At 42.1% G+C, this 22,238-nt stretch overlaps 1 protein-coding gene across 4 annotated transcripts in view; it reads left to right on the top strand.

Annotated features, from left to right (window-relative positions):
- The window catches only part of CACNA2D3 (calcium voltage-gated channel auxiliary subunit alpha2delta 3), a 793,860-nt gene that overhangs the window by 393,175 nt on the left and 378,447 nt on the right, over positions 1-22,238 (top strand). For all 4 annotated transcript variants that reach the window (XM_039867421.1, XM_039867422.1, XM_039867424.1 and 1 more), the window contains one exon: positions 20,644-20,733. In XM_039867421.1, the coding sequence (XP_039723355.1) occupies positions 20,644-20,733 (90 nt within the window). The remainder of the gene's footprint in view (positions 1-20,643; positions 20,734-22,238) is intronic.

Raw genomic sequence — 22,238 nt, 5'->3', positions numbered from 1 at the left:
GATGAACTCCCTCATCGCCTCAGTTCTCTGCTCAAATGTCGCCTCCTCAGAGCCAGCTTCCTGACCTCTCTGTTTAAAATTGTAGCCTTGGTATCCTCTTGCCCTACGTTATAGTTGTTCCAAGCACTTATCATCATGAATTCTGTCTTGTACCCAGTTATTTATTATCACCCTCACACATTGGAATGCAAATTCCATGAGGACCTGGTTCATAACAAGTACTAATAAATATCTGTTGAGTGAATCAAACAAACATGGAAATAAAAAGTTTAGTGCTGTGAAAGAATATAACAGAATAGGGTGACAGAGAGTAATTGGTGGGGATGGGTTGGTAGTCAGTGTGTACATGAGAATGTGGGCTCCTGAAAAACGTGTGACTTGGGTCTCTCATGGGCTAGAATGTAGAAGACTGCTGCTAAAGAGTAAAGAATATGATCAAATGCCTCAAGCTATATGATTTTCAAGATCTCAGAGAAATTCAAGCCAGTGGATTTCTAGGCATAGTTCACTGACTTGAATTTCTCTGAGACCTTAAAAATCATACAGTTTGAGCAATGCTGCTGTATTAATTTGCTAAGAAGATTTAACGAACTATACCACAAACTGGGTGCCTTAAAAGCAGGAATTTATTGGCTCAGTAATGGAGGCTAGATGTCTGAAAATCAAAGTGTAGGCAAGACCATGCTCCCCTTCAAACCTGTATGGGAATCCATCTTTGCTTCTTCCTAGTTTTTGGTGGTTTGCTGTCTTCAGCATTCTTTGGCTTGTAGCTCAGTCTGTCTTTACATGATATTCTCCCCATGTCTCTGTCTTCACGTGGCATCTTCTTATATGGTGTCTTAGTTCATTCAGGCTGCTATGACAAAAGTATTATGGATTGCAGAGCTTAAACAACAGACATTCTTTTCTCTCAGATATGAAGGCTGATAAGTCCAAGATCAAGGTGCCAACAGACTTGGTATCTGGTGAGAGCCCACTTCTTGTTTCATAGATGGCCATCTTGTGGGCGAAGGGGAAGGGAACTCTCTCTAGCTTCTTTTATAAGGCCCTGCCCTCATAACCTACACACCTCCCAAGACCCCACCTCCAGATATCATCACATTAGGGATTAGGTTTCAACACATATATTTTGAGGAGACACAAACATTCAGTCTATAGCATAAGGATACCAGTCATATTGGATTAGGAGGCCACAGTTCTCCAGTATGACCTCATCATAACTTAACTAATTACATCTGCAATAACACTTGAAAATAAAGTTACATTCTGAGATACTAGGGATTAGGATGTCAACTTATCTTTATTGAGGGACACAATTCAACCCATAACACAGTAATAAGAAATTTCAAGCTCCTCACCCTGTACCTTGTCCCAGTGTGGACTCACCCTCTAATCTCATTCAGTACCAGCCTCTGTTGTCCATAGTAGGGAGACATAGGCTGCCTTTCAGACATACTGTGGTCTTTTCAGCCCTGGGACTTGCTCTGCTCTTCGTGGAGTATTTTCTCTCATCATTAGGGAGATACCCCTCATCACCCAACCCAGGACAACTCCTGTCCCCTAGTCACTCTTTCTCACTAGATGCATCTTACAGAACTCTCATCACAAGCTATTTTATTTTTAAGATTTTTTAAAAAAATTATTTTTTTTCTTGTCCTCCTCTGGTTCGCCACCCCCCGACTAAGGACATAAGTTCTATGAAGCCAGGGACCTTGTCCAGTTTTCCCAGCATCTATAATAGATGTAATACATGTAAACACACCAAGAAAGTGTGTGCTATCTCTTGAATTGAACAACGTTGTGAATTTCAGTGCCTGACAGAGTCAGCTAAGTGAACTGGCATTAAATGCAAATAAGAACCAATTGACAGTTTTGTATTGTGTACAAGCAACAAGCTAGAGAAGAAATTATTTTATGTGAATTTATAAAATTTTATTCCAGCTCACTTAAGTGACTTTATCTTCCAAGATGCATTTACATTAAAACAGAGGGGTCCTTTGCTGGTAAATAAAAGTGTGCTTCAATTCATCTGAAATGAGAATGGAGTCGGGTCAGTTTCTCCAGCCCAGGTGAACTACTCCTCCTTGTCTTGGTATAAGGCAGAACAACAGCCAAAAACAAAGAGAAGGAGATTTATCATGTCATCTAGAATCAGTTGCTATTCTCACTTGACTATGTCATGCAAACTTTCTTTCTTTTTTTTCCATTTTTACATATATTTTCCATTCGTTACTCACATAGCAACAACCAGTACATATCTCCTGTGAGCTTCTTTCTTTGCACTTTGAAGAGAAGTGCTGGAGAGCAGCATTTCTGGGGCTGTTGGTGTTAGTTTGGGTACAAGGAAGTTGGAGTCGTTGATAGAGGAGGCCAAATAGTGTCATATCCCACAGGTTAAGGGCTCAGCTCCAGGACTCCAAGGCACATGAAGAGAGCCACATTCACAAAGGCATGCCCTAGCTCATTCCTGCCTGCATCTGTGGGCTGAGGTCCTGCAGACACAGCCCTGAGCAGCACAAATGGGGGGCTGGGTCCCTGGGTCCTGAACTCGAAGAAAACAGCCTGAACTCTTCTATTCACCCCGTCTCCAATCCTTCTTTATATCAACTCTGAGTATAAGAGGCTAAAATGAACACAACTGCATAATTTCTGCATCCTTTACAACAAAATGCCTGCCTCCTCGTTCCTTGCATGGAAGTCTGCTTTATGCTTGCCTGTGCTTTGCTCTGATACTGTTCAGACCTTCACTCCCTTGTATGAGTTTCTGGAAAAAGCATTTTTAGTTTGCCTTGGAACTTAAAGTGAACTTAAAGATCTTTCCCATGTGTAGTCTTTGGAACCAGAGGAGCAAAGTGGACAAAACCGAATTTTAAGGTTGTTACTAAAATAGTATTTTATTGTTGCCACTGAGATTAAACAAAATTGGAGAAATTCCCAGGCAGAGTAACTGGGGCTGTGCAAAGGGAGAACACACATTTTCTATCTTTGGTGGACATGTTCACTTCCCCATAAATTTATTTCTCCCTGGCTCCTGCTGAGCCCTCCTAAATTCTACTGAAATTTACCATTTCAGTAGATGAAAATTAGTCTTATTCTGACTTAGCAGAGTAAAACTTAAATGATGTTAAATGCATCCTACCTGTTGCTGAAATCCTTTCTATAAACCAAATCAGTGTGCACAGCTGCTGTTCCTGAGTGCACAGCATGGCAGGTTTTTATTATGGAATGGCTCCTGGCATGAGGGTTTTTATTTGGACTCCCTGCATCATAGTAGTCCCCTCATATACCCCCAGCAACATGTTCCAAGTGGTTTAAAATTCCTGTAATAACACTGCATGCCTACCAGAATGTCACAAAAAAAAATACTGATTATATCAAATGCTTGTAAGGATACAGAGCAACTGGATCTCTCATGGGTAATTGGTGGGAACGTGAAATGGTACGGCCACTCTAGGAAACGATGTGGCAATTTTTTGTAAGTTTAAACATACACTTACCATATGACCCAGCAATTCCACTTCTGGTTGTGGTATGTCCATTCAGTGGAATAAAAAGAAAGATCTGTTGATACATGTGACAACTGGATAAATATGAAGATCATTCAGTTGGTGGAAAAAAAAACAATCTTAAAAGGTTATATACTGTATCATTCCATTTATATGACAGTCTCAAAATAATATTATAGTGATAGAGAATGATCAGTGGTTACCAGGGGTTAGGAGATAGGGGAGGATGTGAATATAAATGAGCAGTATAGGGAGTTTCTTTGTGGTGATGGAGCAGTTCAGTATCCTGATTATGGTGGCGGTTATACCAATATATTCTTAAAATTCCATAAAACTATACAGCAGAAAAATAATGTGTGTAAAAACTGGTAAAATCCAAATAAGGTCTAGTATTATTCCACAATTTCCTGGTTTCGATAACTGGACTATAGTAAAGACATTATCATTGAGGGAAGCTGGGTGAAGCGTTTGAGAACTCTCTGTTACAAATTTTGCAATTTCTCTGTGAGTCTACAATTACTTAAAAATAAAAAAGGTTTAAAATTTCCCTTAATAGCCACAAACAGTGTCTCAGTATTCACTACTTTCAAGCCATTTGCTCAATACCATACATGTATAATCTCATTTGACCTCCCCAACAGTCCTGTCCGATGTGTTCTGTTTTCTCCATTTCATTGGCGAGGAGTCTTTACCAACATCATACACATGATAAAGAGTAAGAGATTTAGGATCTGAACACCAGTGGCCAGGCTCCACAACCTGTGTGTTTAACCACTACATAGCTCTTGCAGATTTAAAAGTGTCATGGCTCAAAATACTTTCCACAACAAGGTAATAAAAATGTGTAATCCAGGGTAGACTTGTTATTAGAGAGTCTCTAGCTATGGAAGTGGCTTGTTGGGAGTAGGGGGCTAAGCAATGTGGGGAGGTGCAAGGAGCCCTTGACTTTGAGCTGTGGAATTGTGATCTGGGCTCTGATGCTTTCTGGTGACTTTGGTTAATCTCCTTAACCTTTCTGGTCTGTTTTCTTATCAACAAAACAAGGACCTGTGTTCTCTGACTGAGCAATTCAAAGGATATGGACTAAATTGAACCCTCCCCCAAATCCATATGTTGAAGCCCTGACTTAGGGCCTTTAAAGAGATAATTACAGTTAAGTGAGGTCACAAGGGTGGGGCCATAATCCAGTATGAAGGCTGTCCTTGTAAGAAGAGATACCAGGGATGTGCTCATGCAGAGAAAAGGCTCTGTGTGTGAGGGCACAGCAGGAAGGTGGCCAGCCGTCTGCAAACTAAGCATGCAGGCTCAGAAGAAATTCACCCTGCTCACACATTGGACTTGGACTTCCAACCTTCACAATTCTGAGAAAATAAATTTTTGTTATAGAAGCCTCCCAGAGGGTGGTATTTTATGGCACCTCCTACATATGTTTTTCTAACACCATCATGCAATTCTCAGTTGTCACTGACACTATGTCTCACAAATTTAACTTGGTTCTGATATTGTCTACTTAAAGATAGTGTCATATCCCACAGGTTAAGGGCTCAATCCCATAAGACTGTCCCCTACCCACTTCAGATGCCAATTTCAAGTCTAAATTGTCACCCGTGCTTCCAACAGATTAGATATAAATCAGAGGTTCCCGTGATCCCCTCTTCAGATTTGATTAATTTGCTAGAATGGCTTGTAGGACTCAGAGAAACAGTTGTCTGAGTACATCACTTTCCCGGCACCTCAATGTGTTCCAACTTGGAAGCTCTCAAAATCCTGTCCTTCTGTGTTTCTGTGGAAGAGACATTACACAGACATCATTGATTAAGTCATTGGCCACTGGCGATTGAACTCTGTATCCAGGCCCTCTTCCCTCTCAGGAGGTCTGGAGTGGGTGGGGCGTGCTGAAAGTTCCAACCCTCTAATCATGGTAGGTTCTCCTGGCAACTAGCCCCCATCCTTTGAGGCTTCCCAAAACTCACCTCATTTACATAAATTCAAGCATGGTTGAAAGGGGCTCTTATAAATAATAAAAAGACACTCCTTTCCCTTTGCAGCTCTTATCACTTTGGACATTCCAAGAATTTTAGGAGCTCTGTGCCAGAAATGAGGATGGCTGAAGACCAAATATGTATTTCATATTATAAATCACAATATCACACAGCCCTAGCAAACAAAGATGATAACTCGTATAGGTTCTGAACTTGTTGCATATCGAGTGACAAGAGGGGCTATGGAAATCAAGCATCCAATCATGTTTCTAAGAAAGAGCAAGCCTATACCATGCTTCTCTTTTTTTATTGGCCAAGCCAGTGTATCTCAAAAATATATTTGAATAAACACCAGTGCTATGGCAAGACGTTAATAGGTGTCCTGATGGAGAGCAGGGAGGAAGAGAAATGACAAATTTAAATAAACTACTTTGCTACAGGACTTCTCACATGTATTGTGACTCTCCAAAAGTTAAATAATTCATTTTGCAGCATTTCCCAACTTTTTTTAGGAATACCATTTAATCAAGTAGGTAACAATTTGGGCAATGCTATTGTGTTTGTTTCTAGAGCGTCCCTACCAAAGTACCACAAATTGGATGGCTTAGAACAATAGAAGCTTCACAGTCCTGAAGGCTACAAGCCCCAAATCAAGGTATCAGCAGGGCCATGCTTCCTCTGAAGCCTGTAAGGGAGATTTCTTCCTGGTCTCTTCTAGTTTCTGGTAGTTACTGGAAATTCTGGCCAATCTCCACCTCTGTCTTCACAAGGACAACTTCTCTGTGTGTATGTCCGTGTCTCTTATAATGACACTAGTTGTACTGGATTAGAGGGCCAATCATAATGTCCTCATCCTAACTAATTACATCTGCAGTGTCCATATTTCCAAATAAGGTAGTAGAGGTTTGGACTTCAACATATCTTTTTGGGGGACCCAATTCAACCCATAATTATTAAAAATACTTGACAACTATTGTAATGAATGTCCCACATTTTACTTTGTTCCATTTGTGTGTGTGTGTTTTCAGTATAAGGTGCTCTTTTTAATCTTACATTGTTTAAAGCAGCAGCTTTTAGTCAGCAACACATAGCAAAATCACATATAATACTTTAAGTCTGTTTCCATTCCCTACCCACTGCAAGATTCTGATCCAGTGGGGCTGGTGATAAACTTTAATACAGGTTTGTCTGCAAACCACTGCACTGACAGACTAGATAGGACTCTATCTGGCTCTTGTATTCCAGAGTTGTCCAGGGCTCATATTTTGGATTTTCTTTTCAAACACCTCTTCTCTAATACCTGGATTTCATAGTTTCTCTTTCATCAAAAAGTAGCATTGTCTTCTTTGTAAGTATATGGTCAGGATGCATGTCCTAGTCTGTCCTAGAACCCAGGGAAGAATGTGTAGTTAAAAGTTGTATCCGGGGTCCTGTTCCAGGGGCTAAGCCAGTCTCCTGTAGCAGTAACCTTTGAGAGTTTTCCCTCACAGTCATGACTGGGCCTGGGCAAAACGTGAACACAGCCATATGCCTCCAAATTTATTCAGGAGACTTTCTCCTGGACTCTCCTTGTATTGCCATCACATTAACCATTGTTTTGGTTACTCATAATTATAGCCCACCTAGAATCTGAAGCAGCCTGAAGACACTTAGCCACAGAGGAAAATGCAAAGTAGATTTTGTGAAGGTAAAGTCAGGGGCTCAGGGAGGGCCTGAACCCCACATAATGGCCCTACTCTAGCTCCTGCCTTTATTAGATTTGTGAAGAACACTATCCAGATATCAGATGAAATATTTTGCTATTTTTCTCTGCATGATGGCAATAATGATTTTTTTCTAAATTGACTTTAATTTCAATTAGAGAGGAGTAGAAATATGGTAACTAAACTCATGAAACCTACTGCCTACCAGGCTGAGAAGCAGATAACTTCCAGGGTGCTGAGAAGATTCCCTAACAATTGGGGAACACAGTCAGCTGTGGGAAAGAAAAGGCCAGCTAATTAGCGTGAGGATGCCTAGTGGCTGATCACTACATGAGAGCCTCATTTCTGAGCCAGCTACGATGACTGGAACCACAGTAGCAGATAGGCCTGGACAGCAATCCTTGCCTTCTTTAGGTGCATGGTCTCTGTGCAGAGTCCCCTACCGCTGGGAGAGGAAGTTATCTCAGTGAAGCACTGTAAATACAGACTGCCTCTATGGCTAGACATAAAAAAGAGCAGTATGGGGAATCTGCACAGGTGGATGCAAATAAGAAATATTGAGAGACTGTTCACAGTAAGTTGATCAAAGTAGCAGAACTCAGCACAGTCGATATTTAATTGACCTGTGACTATGAGCTCTAAAACGTCTTATAATATACATTATGTTTATTAACTTGCATTTTTTTTTCTGTCAGGCATACTGGTTTATCTTTATTCTTGCCATGACAGTGAATTAAAAAAATGGTTTTTTATTCATGTATCAAAAAATTCCTTCTTGGAGAGATTTATTGTTTTGTTCACCGTGCCAGAGATTGAATCTTAATTTTCCTGGACTGGGAACATGCATAATGTCCATAAAGCTGTCTGTTGATTTCATGTCCTATGATCAAAAATCCTTCTGTTAATTTCCTGCGGATTGTTGCTGTTTTCTTTTATAGTGTGTGAATGGCCCTAGGCTTCTGTCACCCTGTTCTGTGAGGTCTGGGGTCCACCTGCTGCTGATCTGGAAGTCCTTAAGAAGGGCTTCCTGTCCCGTATTCAGAATCCCACGACCTGTCATTTCATATTAACTATGAATCTTTGTGATCCTTAAACAGTCATTCTAGCTAATAATTTTATTGATCACAAGCCCTGAATGTAGCTGACAAGTACTTGCCAGGTCTGATTCTTTCCTGGCTCTCCAGGTCCACAGTAGACCGTGTTCCTTTTCCCTCTCTGTGCTTTATTCTGAGTGACCTTATTGTAGTCATTTATGTATGCTCTGTTTCTTCCTGCCATAGAACCTAGGCACATGTTGTTTCTCTTCCCCCAGCCCTCTTGCCTTTGGCTGTTTAATTTCTAGACCTTCCTTCAGGGACCCTATTGTATATTATCAAAGTACTCCGAGTCTTTTCTTGATGGCACTTGTTACTCTTGAATGTATCTGTGTGCTTGTTGGTTGTGGTCTGTCTCTCCCATTGGTATGTGAACTCTGGGCAGAGACCAGATCTGCTTTTGCTCAATTGATCAAGTATAGTTTGTGACATTTGGTTGATTCTTAATCAATATTTGGTGACTTAATGAATGAATACAAGCCATCAGGCTAAGGATATTGAGATAAAATGTGTGCCGCAGGAAAATGGGAAACCATGATAGGGAAGATGTGGAGTTGACACAGTGAGACTGCACTTCATACAGCACAGATGGGAGTTAGATTGAATGGATGCCCTTGGAGACCCATTTCCTTCCTGAGTGATGCAATTTGAATTCTCATTATGGTCCTGGCCAAGTACATGCCTACTTCAGTAAAGCATGTACATCCTGCCTCTTTCATCAAACTCTTCCTCTAACTCCAAATTTCTTTCCCTTACCTTGTTTCCTGTTCTTAGAGTAAATTCCTGACCTGTGTCTAGGAAATACTTCTGCATTTTATTTCCTTGTCCCTTTGCCCATCACATAATCGGGATAAGATTCACACCACAGTTTACACCCTTGAGGAGCTTCTCAGACAACTGTTTACTTCCATCGGCCCTTTTTATTCTTCTGTTTTTTTCTTCCCTCTCATTTCCTAGGTGTGTAACCAAAGAAAACACAGAGACCAAAGAGTAAGAGTGGTTAAAAATGGGTGTTTTTTTTTTGGTCTCTTGGAGAAATGGCCAAGTCTAGGTCAGGGGCAAAACATGAATAAGATGAGCCTGGAGCATCTTGTCTGTTGTAACAGTAGGAAGCCATTGGCTACTGTAGAAGGACTTGGGTGCAAACCTGAAGAGAAGAGGCTTCCACTGGCCAAAAACGGGAATAATTGAGCATACCCCTCAAAAAAATTAGCAACAGATTGAAACACAAAATATATGCTATAATTCATGCTGACACTAAAAAAGTGAAGCAGAAAAACCGTAAGTGCATGACAATACTAAGAAAAGAAGGAGGAGACCCCCTCATTAGTTACCAATCTTTATCTTGAAAACCAGTAAATAAAGAATAGCAAGCATTTATCCAACTTTTCCCCTACAAATGGTTGCTCAGATAACTAAATAATGTAAGAGGGGAAGCTCCAATTTCTAGAAAATTTTCATCTAGTAAATAAAGGATTATAGAATTAATATGTCACTCCTAATGAATTAATGAACCTAGGCATTGAGCATCAGTGGCTGCCAGAATCACAAGGAGACTACCATACATTTATCCAAAGGAAGTAACGGCACCATAAATGAAATAAATGCCAAATATACACCTGCCTACCTACCTATCTACGTATATACCTACCTACATACATACACGCATAAGTAGTCAAACCTGAATCTCGTGAAGCTTGAATGTGATCAGTTTACTAAAATATAGGGGACAGAGGAATATGATAAATATCACCTTAGGGACGCAACCAACAAAACTCAGATTTTGGGACAGTTCTTATGACAAATAAATTGGTTTCCTCAGCAAAAGATTTTAAGTAATATACTGGAGAAGGAACTCTAGAATGAGAGACTTAAGAGAACACTCAGCCAGTCACAATGTATGAACCTTATGATTGTGATTGACACCTTACAAAATATGTATTGTGCATTTGTTTTTAAAAGTCTTTATCTTTCAGAGACATTATATTGTCTTATTCACAGGTGAAATAATATCTTGGATGTGTTTCAGAATAATCTGGATGAAGGTGGGTTAATAATCTGTGTTGTGGAACAAAATTCCACAAAATCTGATAGTTCATAACAAACATCATCTCACACAGTTTATCATCTCACACATCTCACAGGAATCCAGGAGTGGCTAAGCTGGGTGGTTCTGATTCAGGGTCTCTCATATGGTTTCACTGAGGACATTGGCTATCTTCAGTCATCTGAAGGCTTGACTAGGATGGGAGACCTACTTTTGATCACATTCAGGTGGCCGTCGGCAAGAGATCTCAATTCCTTGATAGCTGTTACTTGAAAGCCTCAGTTTCTCACTACATGGGAACCTCCATAGGACTGCTCCCAGCAAAGACGTTGGCTTCCCATAGAGTGAATTATCCAACAGAGATCAGGAGAGCAGCCATGATGGACACCACAGAGTCATTTACCAACTTACCTTGCAAATGGCATACCGGCACTTCTATTGTATTTTGTTGGTCACAGACTCAGCCCTCGGCATGGTGTTGGAGGGCCCTATAAAAGGTTTGAATATCAGGTGGTGATGATAATTGGGGGCCATCTTAAGAGCTGGCTACCATGAGGGAGACTGGAAGTAGATGGTGGTGAGATATTGATAGGACAGGATTTGCTATGAGTAGATCTTGGAAATTTTCTATAATAAAAATTTTGGAGGGGAAAAATATATTTTAGAGAGAGAATGCTTAGATTTAAGTCCCAGCTCTGCCATTTATTAACCGTGAGGTCTTGTCAAGTGATGCGACCCCTGTGACTCTGTTTCTTCATTTATAAAATGAGGGTAATGAGAGTGCCGTATCTCTTGGATTGTTGAAAGGCTTGAAGGAGATGCTACTCATGAGTGCTCAAGCCACAGCTGGTATGGAGAAGCACCCAATAAATATTAATTGTCAGCAGTATTATTTTTTCTTTTGTCTCTGTCATTCTCAAACCTTCTCCAGGACCATCTATTTTCTAGAAACACTTTTCTCTACCATTTTAGATCATATCGTGATTTTCCCTGGGAAAAGCTACCATTTGTTTCTTATCTCCTTACTACATGTGTTCCCCCCTCGACATGCTGCAAAGTAAAGCATTTGCTCAATGTGGAAAAGAGAGAGAGAGAGAGAGAAATTGTGTGTGCTTGCACATACACATGTGCATTCATGTCTCTGCTGCCCTGGCCACGTCGGTATATTTCTCTGAGAGTGTCAACTAAGCAAATGAAAGGCTGAACCTATTCCCCAAGCTCCTTATAAGTTGACTGTCTCATAGTTCTTATTTGTCCAGTATCTTCCCTCCCACCTACTCTCAATGAAATCTCTCTGTCCTTAGCAAATTCATTTGGTGAAGGTTATGTGGGACTTTTCCCAGTTCTCACTATTATTCAGAAACAAGCACATGATCCTGGTCTGAGAAAGTCAAGGACCCTACTTTCTGGCCACCTGGTTGGTTCAGACATATTACCTCAGATGGGTTAATCAGAATTTCTGGAAACTTTTCTAGTAGAGATTTTGTTGAAATTGGTCTGGTATAGAGTTGCCAGATTTAGCAAAACAAACAAATAAAGATACAAACAGGGTGCTCAATTTACTCTGAATTTCAGATAAACAATGAATAAAATTTTAGTATATTATTTGTTGTTTATCTGAAATTCAAAGTTAATTAGGTGTCCTGTATTTTGTCTGGCAACCCTAGCTCTGACACTGGGCAGACTAAACCAGGAACATGTACAACCAGCGAGGTAGGCAGCTGTGTGTTCAAGGGCCTGCTGGTGGAACACAGGACACAGAGGACCAGGAGATAGACACAGAGAGACCCAGCCCTTGAGAGCGTCTTTGAGTCTCTGGTCCCTGTGTGCATTCCCAGTCTTTCCAGAGGAGCCAGTGACTATCTATTTGCTGTATGTAGAGTTGTGTGTGTGCATGGTGGAGTGGGGAGCTGTTTTTGTCTTTGCTTTTATAGAATTTCAATTTGGATATTTTAATAGGCTCAAAACACTGTGCGGTTGGTGCCCTACTAATAAGACCTAACCTTTACTGTGTGTTTACTGTATGTTGGACTTTGAATTATCATATTAAATTCTTGTAGTAACTCTGCATGGTATAAATGAAGACGTTACTGACTCAATAATTTCCCTTCTATGAAGTTGTTATACTATACATGCATGACAACCGTCAGATGTGTGTACAAAGATGTTTACTGTAGTAATGTTTGAAAAAATAAAACACCGAAATCCTAATTTTTCATCAGTAGGGCACTGGTCAAGTAAATGTTGATACATCCCTAAAAAAAAAATTCAGTGTCATGCAGGGTATTTACTTACTCACAGATTGAATGAGAATAGAAAAATTTAGACGATTAAGTTTAATATCCATATGTAATTAATTTGGCAAAATAGAGACTTTTGAAACAAATATTTCTTAATTGGATACAATTGAATACAATATGAACCTTCCAAGTGATCTTACAGAAGGAGTTCTAATTTAGCATGGGTTGCACATCTTTGCCACGCTGTCCCGGATATGCTGCTGCCACTGAATGAGCGAGCATAGGGTGGATCAGGGCCTATCTATCACCAGACCCTGGACCATGACTCAGAATGCATACCCTCAGTACCCAGCACCTTCCGTGCTGGGCTGTAGCTGTGCATTTGAGTGCAGAGGACTGTCAGCCTGTCTGTGAGGGAATGGTTTGGTGCAGACGAGCCCACGTACCCACAAGGCTGTGTCTGCGTTACGTTCTCCCTGGCTGCTGATTATAAATACACGTCCCTTCGGGGTTGAAGCCCCCGCAGAGCTTGGCACCATGTTTGGGATTATCCGAAACTGTAACTCCTGTCTGCTCTCGCACCTTTGGAAATGTCAGAAAGTCCTGAAGGGTGAGGCCTGCTGTTTACACACATGCCCTCTCTCTGAGCCAAGACACTAAGCAGATGCTTCTGTAGCATTTGGGCTGTGGCTTTCCCCAGCCTCTCACAAGTTCCCGGAACTGGCTCCCTCAGACACCCAATAAGGACGATGAGCTGATACAAAATGGCAGTGAGTCCTCCTGGACTTGGCCTTGCCGCACCGTGGACCACTTCGGTGGAGGCACCCGTTCCACTTCAGGTATTTTCTGATTGTAGAGAATCACCAATTCCAGGCTCATTACCATCATCTCACATGGCATAATTAGTGTTCTTGCCATCAAAATGAGGTTGTAGCTGATCTACTATCTGGTATGAAATAATAGTCATCGTTCACATCCAAGAGATCTATCTTGTCTCTAATTTCGCATTAGCATCAAACAGCTGCTACCTTCAGACACTTCGATTTGTTACAGCGACATTAAGGAGAAACGGGGACTTGCTCAGAGGAGGTTCTATCATCAGTGTCTGTACTTTCTCCCCCAAATTGCAAACAGCTGGGCCTGACTTCTTAATACCAGCTTTCTTGGGTCATTCTGTTTTCATGTTTGAGAAACACCATGTCACTGTCTACTTTCCCCACTGGAATTAAATGAAAGCCTGATTCACTGGAGCCCAGGCTTTGAGGTCGCAGTGTCACAAGATTCGTGCCTTTCCTGTTAAATGTGTTGACTGGGCATTTCCCTAGGTCCCTGCTGTATGTGCCCAAAAGATGCAGTAAAATTCAGCCAGGGGATTTCTCAGACTAAACTGCAGCCTGGGGGCGTCATCCCAGGGTTGGGGTTGGGGAGGTGTTGCTGGGATATTTATATCAGGACAGAGAATCCCTGTTTATATTAAGTCATCTCATAGCCTGATTCTCAGTCAGATCAGAAGACAGGTGTGGACACCCTCTGGATCTCTGACAAATGAGCTTCTGCAGTTTGTTTTGGTTCTCAGTGGCAATGGGACTTATCACAGAGATTTGTGAAGGATTGTTTGGAAATTTCAATGAGGAGTTTGACATCAGGATGAATTGGGCACAATGATTGGGACACTACTCATCTACTCAGGCTGACTTAACTGATGCAAACAATATCCCTCCTTTAGGAGAAGGCAAGTGGTACCATGTCTGTTACTGACAGAGCTGAAAATTGGAGAGCCTCTATAGGGTACTCTTACCTTTAGCTCCTTAATTTTAGTTTTTCACCTGATAGCCACAGTGCAAAGCAACCTGATAACGTCAAGCACATTTGATGAATACCTGCGCTGATAAACACCATGATAGGAGCAGGGAACACGCATACTTCCCAGATCTCTTTTGCTTACATGCATGCTCTTGATCTATTGGACTTCTTCTACAAATCACAAATTCAAAAGTAAAATTGTTAAGAATTTCAAGAAAGTGACAACAAAACATTAAACCAAGCCCAGGGACCTTCTGAGCAGGGAGCTCTGTGCAGCTGCATAGGTCACATGGCCATGAAGCCAGCCCTGAATGGGACTGTGGCTTCGCACGTGACCTGACAGTCTCTGTGTCCTGGGTATGCTGCACTACATCAGGAACGTCGAGCGCTGTGCCCTGGGTGTTGGGAGGGCCTGTGTTGCGTATGGGTTCAGAGATGGGGCTCAGCACTATGAAAGCCGCCTTCCTCATACTTGCTCTGCCATCTTGGGCAAATATTTCACCATTCTGAGTCTTCAGTTACTTATCTGTAAAATAGGAACATAATAGTATTTTTTTTTTAGGGGTGTTAGGAGGATCAAGTGAGGTAATGCATAAAAATATACATTCAGTCACCGTTGACTGCCATTGGAGGATGTGAGGGTGACAATTTTTGAAAGCCTTTCCAAGGCTGAGGTGCTGCCATGAGCGTTACCCACACTTAATGGGTACAAAATTCAGATCTGCTGAACTGGAGTGACTTGATGGGGATCATTGATAGATGACTATTAGCCTTTCCTCCCAAATAGCTCCAGCATGGACCACTGATTCTCAAGGGTTGTGTGGATGGAGGATGGTTTTGTCTCCTGATATCTGCTTTCATATTAATCCCTTGCCCTTAATTAGGATGATTCAGACATTTATTATAATTATAGAGACAGGGGAAAAAAAAAACATGATTGCTATTATCACAGAGAGAGTTATCACTACTGATTAAACTGAATCAAATGCTGGTCGAGGGAGAGGGTTATTTCGCAAGGACCCTCCGCTGGCCTGGATGTTGCGAGTGTTTCTCAGAGATAAGCAGCCTCGCTGTGCCTGCTGGCGCTCAGGTACAGGAAGCCATGGCATTCATGTCGGTTCATCTCCCCAGGCATTAAGCTGCCTTAATTGCTTTGGAAGCCAGGCCTTTTCCTGGGCAGCAGCATATGCTGCATGAGTGCCTAAAGCAAAGATAAAAAGCCACCCTCCTCCTCCTTTATGGAAGTTTAATAATAAAATGGAACTGTCACCACTTCCAATAAATTGTTTATTTTAATTTAGAAAAATAATGAAAACTGGCCACCTTCTGGCACACAGTTGTTGAGGAGTGTCTTCCTGGCTCGGGCAATCTTGAACCTTCTGTTCTCTGTAGCTGGCTCTGGAAGACACACAGGTCTTGGTGTCAGTGAAATCAACCACGTGTCTCTCTCCATTTAATAAAACCTGGACCTTGAAGGGCAAAATAAGTTATTTTTCAAGGTGCATTAGATTGTAAGGTTGCAAACCAGGAAGCTGGCATAGAAGATGTTTCAGGTATAAAACTTCGTGGGAATGTTTTTTTCAAATACTTCTTTTAGTGACTATGAAATTAAAATAGTCTCACATTTTTCTGCCATCATGGTTCTTTCAGATGACTTCTTTTTTTCTTGTCATATCAGCGAGAGGTCATCCCAGTCCCCCTTGCATTAAGAGGGAAATGAAGGCACTAATAAAGGAAGTATCTTCATCAGACTGGTAGGGAGGATAAGTGGCAGATCAGGAGTTCAGACCACCTACTCCCACTTGCTGCTCTGGGGTACCAGTGCTCTCACTCTTCCACCCACGACGCAGTAGCTTCCCCATCCCCATTCCACAGGGGGCAAAACTGAAGCCTGAGAGCCAAAGCTGCTTACCTCAAGGTGTCATAATTGGTAAATGGTGAAACCGGAACTACAACTCAGTCTCCTGAATTCTAGTTCAGTTTTTTTTTTTCCCTCTACAGTCTGTGGGGTTTATATATCAGTTGCTTATACACAACAATTATAATTACATTAAATATAATAATTTTTTTAATCTTAGAGCAGCCACAACTGGGAGTAGAGAAAAAGAAATCTGTATTGAGGAGGATGCTGCAGGGCAGTCAACCAGTCCCCTTCGTTCCCTTCCAGACGCTACCCTTGGAGTAGATTCATTTTTAGCAAATTACTTTATGCGATGGTTCTGGAGGCAATGACTGTTAAATCTACACGCACATGGAGTATGCTGGTGTGAAGTGCCTTGCTCTGTATGGTGCGGGCACTCGCAGAGTGTGTAAAAAAAAAAACATGCAGTGCCGTACAGCTGTCAAAAAGGGGGAGCAGGGCGTGTAGGTGAGATGAGGAAGTTCATTCCGATGCAGGCAGAGCTTTGTGGAAGTATTGTCTCAGCCAGGGTCATTTTGATTGTCGTGGTCATCAAGTTCTTTTCATTAAGTGGCCCACATCCAGCTCAGTCTAGTGAGGCAAAGAAGCAAATTTATTGGCTCACTTAGCTAAAGAAAAGCTAACGATAGCTGGATCTAGAGGCTCAAGCCATGTTGTCATGACTGTCTTGCTCCCTGAATAGTAGGCTCTTTTTGGCTTGACTTTTGCCTCGATTCAGGTGAGTTCCTCCTATACAGTTGCCAGGTGGCTGATGGCATCACCAGGCTTCCTCGCTAACCTCTCAGTAATCTCAGTAGAGAGTTTTTTCCCCTCATTTCAGGAGAAGCCCAGGGATTGGGTCATATGCTCATGCCTGACCGTGGCCAATGGTATAGAATTCACAGATTAGACAGGCCTGGTAAACGGGCCCACTCCTAGATCTGGGAAGGAGGGAGACAGATGTTAGTCTTACCTAAACCATATAAATTCTGGGAAGTGGGAAAGAAGGAAAACCAGAAGAGGAAGAACAGATGCTGGACAAGCAAAAATCACACATATGTAGGTCAGTTTCCTCTGACTGACTGTTGGCCAGTGGCTTGGTGAGGAGGAGGAGGAGGATCCAGTCTATCCTTGTGTCTCTAGGTCAACACTGTCCAGTAGAACTTTTTGCAATGATGGAGATGTTCTTTAATCTTCACTGTCCAGTACAGCAGCCACTAGCCACATGAGGCTACTGAGCACTTGAAATGTGGCTAGTGAGACTTAATTTTTAATTATAGGTAACATTAATTAAATTTAAGGTCAGCAGTTACATGTAGCTCATGACCACTATAGTGAACAAAGCAGCTCTTAGTGGAAGTCACATCACAGGAGATGGTTCCTTGAAAGGCAAGACCTGGTTTTGTGTTAAGTGGAGAGTTGGACTGAGAGCTAAATGCATCCTGGAGGACCAGAATGATGAAGCTGATTCGGTTCAGTTTATAGAATAGGAGAAAAAGGTGCTTGGACGTGAGGGAGAGTAGAGAGAAAGAAACAAAGAGAGAGTTCTTTGTTCGTGATATCATTTGGAAACCCTTAACTTGAAATAATTTTTCCATCTAATATATGGGCCAGATTTGTACCAGGAAAAACAAAATCACAACTGACCTTGTTATAAAAGTGAATTGAGGGGAATTCCATGACATGTTGTTACATTTTCCTCTTATGTGTCCAACAATAAAAGCAACCATCGCCTGAAGGGTCTTTCTGTACATGACACACAGCTACACATGGTTTAAAAGAAAAATTAAATGGGGTGCCTCTGTTATTTAAAATAAAAAACTGTGTAAACTTGTGTGAGCACAATTAAATGCAGTTGACAGAAATGACATCAGAGGAATAGAATCAACTTGTCAAGGCAGGGTCTGGTCACTGCCATGTGAATCTGGGGCTGGTTAAAGGCCAGCCTCTCTGGAAGCTGTGTGATGGGCCTTTCCTCATGCTCCATGTTCTGTAGGGTGTGTGAGGAGTCACTTGTTGAATTAAGTCATTTCAGTGGTCAACACTCACCCACAATTCAGGTTTCCCAGGGTAGTTGTCCTTGGTGAAGGTAGACTGATCTATCCTGATCCCCTCTTGCCCACCCATAGCCCGGATGCCTGGGCTTCCTCAGATTCAGTTAACTGCCTGGATTTGTTCACCAAATGCTGATGGAGGACCTGCCATGTGCTTAGTATCCTGCTGGGACTTGCACATTGAGCACGGAGAACAGAGAAGCATGGGGCTTAGTTCCTGGCTGTGTTGTTTGTCTGGTTCCTTGGCCTTTATCATTCCTCTCCCCCATCACTCAGGCACTTGATAATCACCTATAGACTCAGCCACTGACTAGGCAGAAAGATTAAGAAAGAGCATTCTGGAGCCAGATTGACCAAGTATATATCAAACTCATGGTCAGTGCCTGGCTTATTAGAAACTCTTCCTCCTCCCCTCACTCTCCCCACTCCCTACCAACCAACCAACAAACAAACAAACAAACTTAAAAAACACGTATATAGTGGAAAGAAGGAAGACATTAGAATGGGTGAAGTTTACCTGGGGTAGAACTTTGACCAGGTAGCAAGATGGTGTGTGAATTTGGGCACAGTGCTGAGCCTCAGTCTTCTCATTTGAAAGTGGGATGATGGACCCTCACAGGGTTGTTGTGAGGATTTTCTTGCCTCATATTTGTTAACAACCTAAAGTAGAGCAGGCTTTGAAAACCTGGGCTGCTCTGGTGAGCATGAGGATATGCTTGCTGTGAGGAAGGGTTGGGCCAGGGAAAGTTCTTGTGGGCTATGTGAATATCCCCAAAGTGAATGATCAACTTCAAATCCAGCCTGATTCATGTTAGGCCTGAGTGTCATTAAAGCTGAATCACCGTGAGGAGCCCACCCAAACTCCAGTCCAGTGTGTCAGCAAACCTGCAGCCTACCCCAGGACCAGTGGCCCCTGTTGCTTCTTGAGGGGACCCAGGCAGAAAAGCATCTTAGAACCATCAGCCATGTCCTATGATTGGTCTCTATGATCTGTTCTGATTCTGTAATCAGTTTCAGGGTCTTATGGCAAATGCATAATGAGCAGGTGTCACCATCTAAATGCTGATGGCATGCTTGGGGCATTGTTGGGTTCCAGGTCATAATAAGAGACAGAAAGCTACTCCTAGGCCAGCAAACATTTTCCATGAGCTCACCCTTCCTGTTCCTCTTCCTCTCGGTAATTCTTCTTGCCACTTTCCCCAACAGACAAGCATGCCTTTGGGAAGAGAATAATTCATTTCAATAGAAAAGAAATGGTTTTGGAATAGGTCAGTTAGAAAATAATGCCAGGCAGCTGTGTCACTGTGGACATGGGCTTTGGGTCAGTGAACATCACACATATTTAACTATCCCTGTACATGCACCTGGACCTGCTCTTGCCCCTTCGTTGGGAGCAGACGTGGGAAGGGTTCCATAGTTACCTCCTTTTGTCGCTTTACTCTCCAGCTGACACTGGCCTTCTACAGAACCAACATAGTCAGAAGGGTCTTGGGGCCGCTTTCGAAGAGTCTCATTCCCATTTTTCTCATACCCTGAAGTTCTTCTGATTTCTAGCCTGTGTCTCTCTAGCCATAATCACAATTCTCATGTTATGATCAAATCTTTATTCTTGCTCTTTGTAGATGGATACTAAGAACCTTCTGTATACCAGATATGTGGTAGTCATGGAAGACAGAGATGGAGTAGGCAACCAGAAATAGCCTGTCTTAGAAATGTCACAGTCTCGAGTGAGGACAGAATCTAATCAGGCAGTTAAATACCTGGAGTGCTAAGTGCAAAGTGGATCTGAGCATGAGTGTAGCACAGGGTCCCAAGGAAGCATTCTAAGCCAGTCTCGGAAGCAGGTGGTCTGGAAGGCGTCTCAGACAGAAAGGGGATGATGTTCAAACTGAGTCCTAAAAGTAAGTGGGAGAGAACCTGGCAGGGGAGCCAGGGAATCGGTTGGGAGTGGGGTCCTAGTGGAGGGGAGCATGGAGTCCCAAGAGTGATGAGAAATGGAAAAATAGTTGGTAGAAGAGGAAAAAGTCATGGGAGATGAAACTGGAGAGAAAAATAGTAATTTTAGACAGTGATTGTCACCAGAATTCAATAAAATTTTTCCCCCTAAAATCTAACAAAGCAAAAAAATACATGTGGAAGGTAAATTTTACATTGACTAATAAGTCTTTTAAATTTCAAAGGGGAAAAAAAGACAAATGATGACCATTTAGGTCTGAGATTCATTGGTCTTGCCTCAGCATACGCTTGTTCATTCAAGGTTGGCATTTCACATAACAGGACGGATGCTAATGGATTTTCTGCTTTGTTGTTTCAGCACTTCAGGGAGCATCTGGACAAACTCTTTGCCAAAGGAATCGGAATGCTGGATATAGCTCTGAATGAGGCTTTCAACATTCTCAGCGATGTAAGCTCCTCTGATTTGCCTTTCTTGTGTCCAGCAGAATAGATTAGATAGGATTTTTTTTTTTTTTTTTTTTTTAGTTGTGGACCAGTGTTATTGTTAGCCCTGGCTGTCACTGAGCATTATTCACAGGCAAACGATGGCAGGGTTAGGCTGGCAGTTTGCAAAATCTAAGGAACCAGGTCCAGCCAGTGAGGCCAAAACAGCCCCCGTGCTGGGCAAGGTTGGTGGTATGGTCTAATCGGGGACTTGCCAGTCATGCTCCTGCACTCTGGGGCCATCACTGTCTCAACACTTGGACACCTTCTAATGCAGATTTCTTTTCACGTGAGAAATTCTCGATGTTTTCATAGATCTTCCTAGAATAGAACCAAATCATAATGTGTTGATGTTCCGAGGGACACGGCCTTCTCTGTGTGGTATGCTTAGGGAGTGCTATGACTATCTTGCCCTCTCTTTCAGCCCCTTGGAGATTCGCAATACCCAGTAGCATATTAAAGTGACAATAAGTACTACGGGAAAGAATTCTACTTAATTTTCTGTTCCTCATACTTTCAACAAAGAATGTATTTTTTGAGTAGCACACGTTCACGTCCCGTGAAATACCTTATGGAGTCCTGGGCTGGTGATTCCCTTGAATACAATTGTGTTAAGCTAGAACAGCATGTGACTTTGGTGTTCATTGTGCTCTGGGAGGGTAGTAGAAAAAATAATGACTACCTTTATCAATGCAAATTCTGTATCATTTACTTAGCTAGTATATAGTGTATAATTTTTCATGTCAGACACTGGGAACAGAATAGGCAAAGTCTTTGCCTTAATGGACCTTATGTTCCAGTGCAAAGGTGAGCAAATTATGGCCCATGAGCCAAATCTAGCCTGCATCCTGTTTTTGCCAATGTTTTATTGGAATGCAGCCATGCCCACCTGATTATGTATTGTCTGTGGCTTCTTTTCTACTACATTGGCAGAGTTGCTTAGTTGCAATAAAGACCACATGGCCTATAAAACTAAAATATTTACTATGTGGCCTTTTATAGAAGTTTTCTGACTCCACTTCTGGTGAGAAGAGACAGATGAAGTGAGTAGTTCTATGGAGAACAATAGTGCCATTGTTTCAGCATGATAAGGAATTGCTGCTTTTATACAGTGAGGCCAGGAAAATCTCTCTGATGAGGTGATGTTGGAGTAGAGACCTGAAGGAAGTGAGAGAGCAGCCATGTGGGTATCCTGAGGAAGAAGCTTCTAGCAAGAGAAACTGCAAATGCAAAGGCCCTGAGGCAGGGATGTTTGGCATAGTTACAACACAGCAAGGAGACCAGTGTGACAAGAGCAAAGTGGAGGAGAGAGAGAGTACTAGGGAATGATATCACGGAGGGAGCAGGAGCCAGATCATGCGGAGCCATGTAGATGTCAGAGGGGACTTTCACTCTCACTCTGAGTGAGATGGAAAGTCATTGGAGTCTGAGTAGAGAGTGACATGATCCATGTTGGGTCATAGTAATGTT

The sequence above is a fragment of the Pteropus medius genome, unplaced genomic scaffold (assembly GCF_902729225.1).
Source record: "Pteropus medius unplaced genomic scaffold, Ma_sr-lr_union100, whole genome shotgun sequence".
In the NCBI taxonomy this organism is placed as follows: Eukaryota; Metazoa; Chordata; class Mammalia; order Chiroptera; family Pteropodidae; genus Pteropus; species Pteropus medius.
Note: the sequence above shows the minus strand (reverse complement) of the source record. Positions and strands in the feature narration are given on the sequence as shown.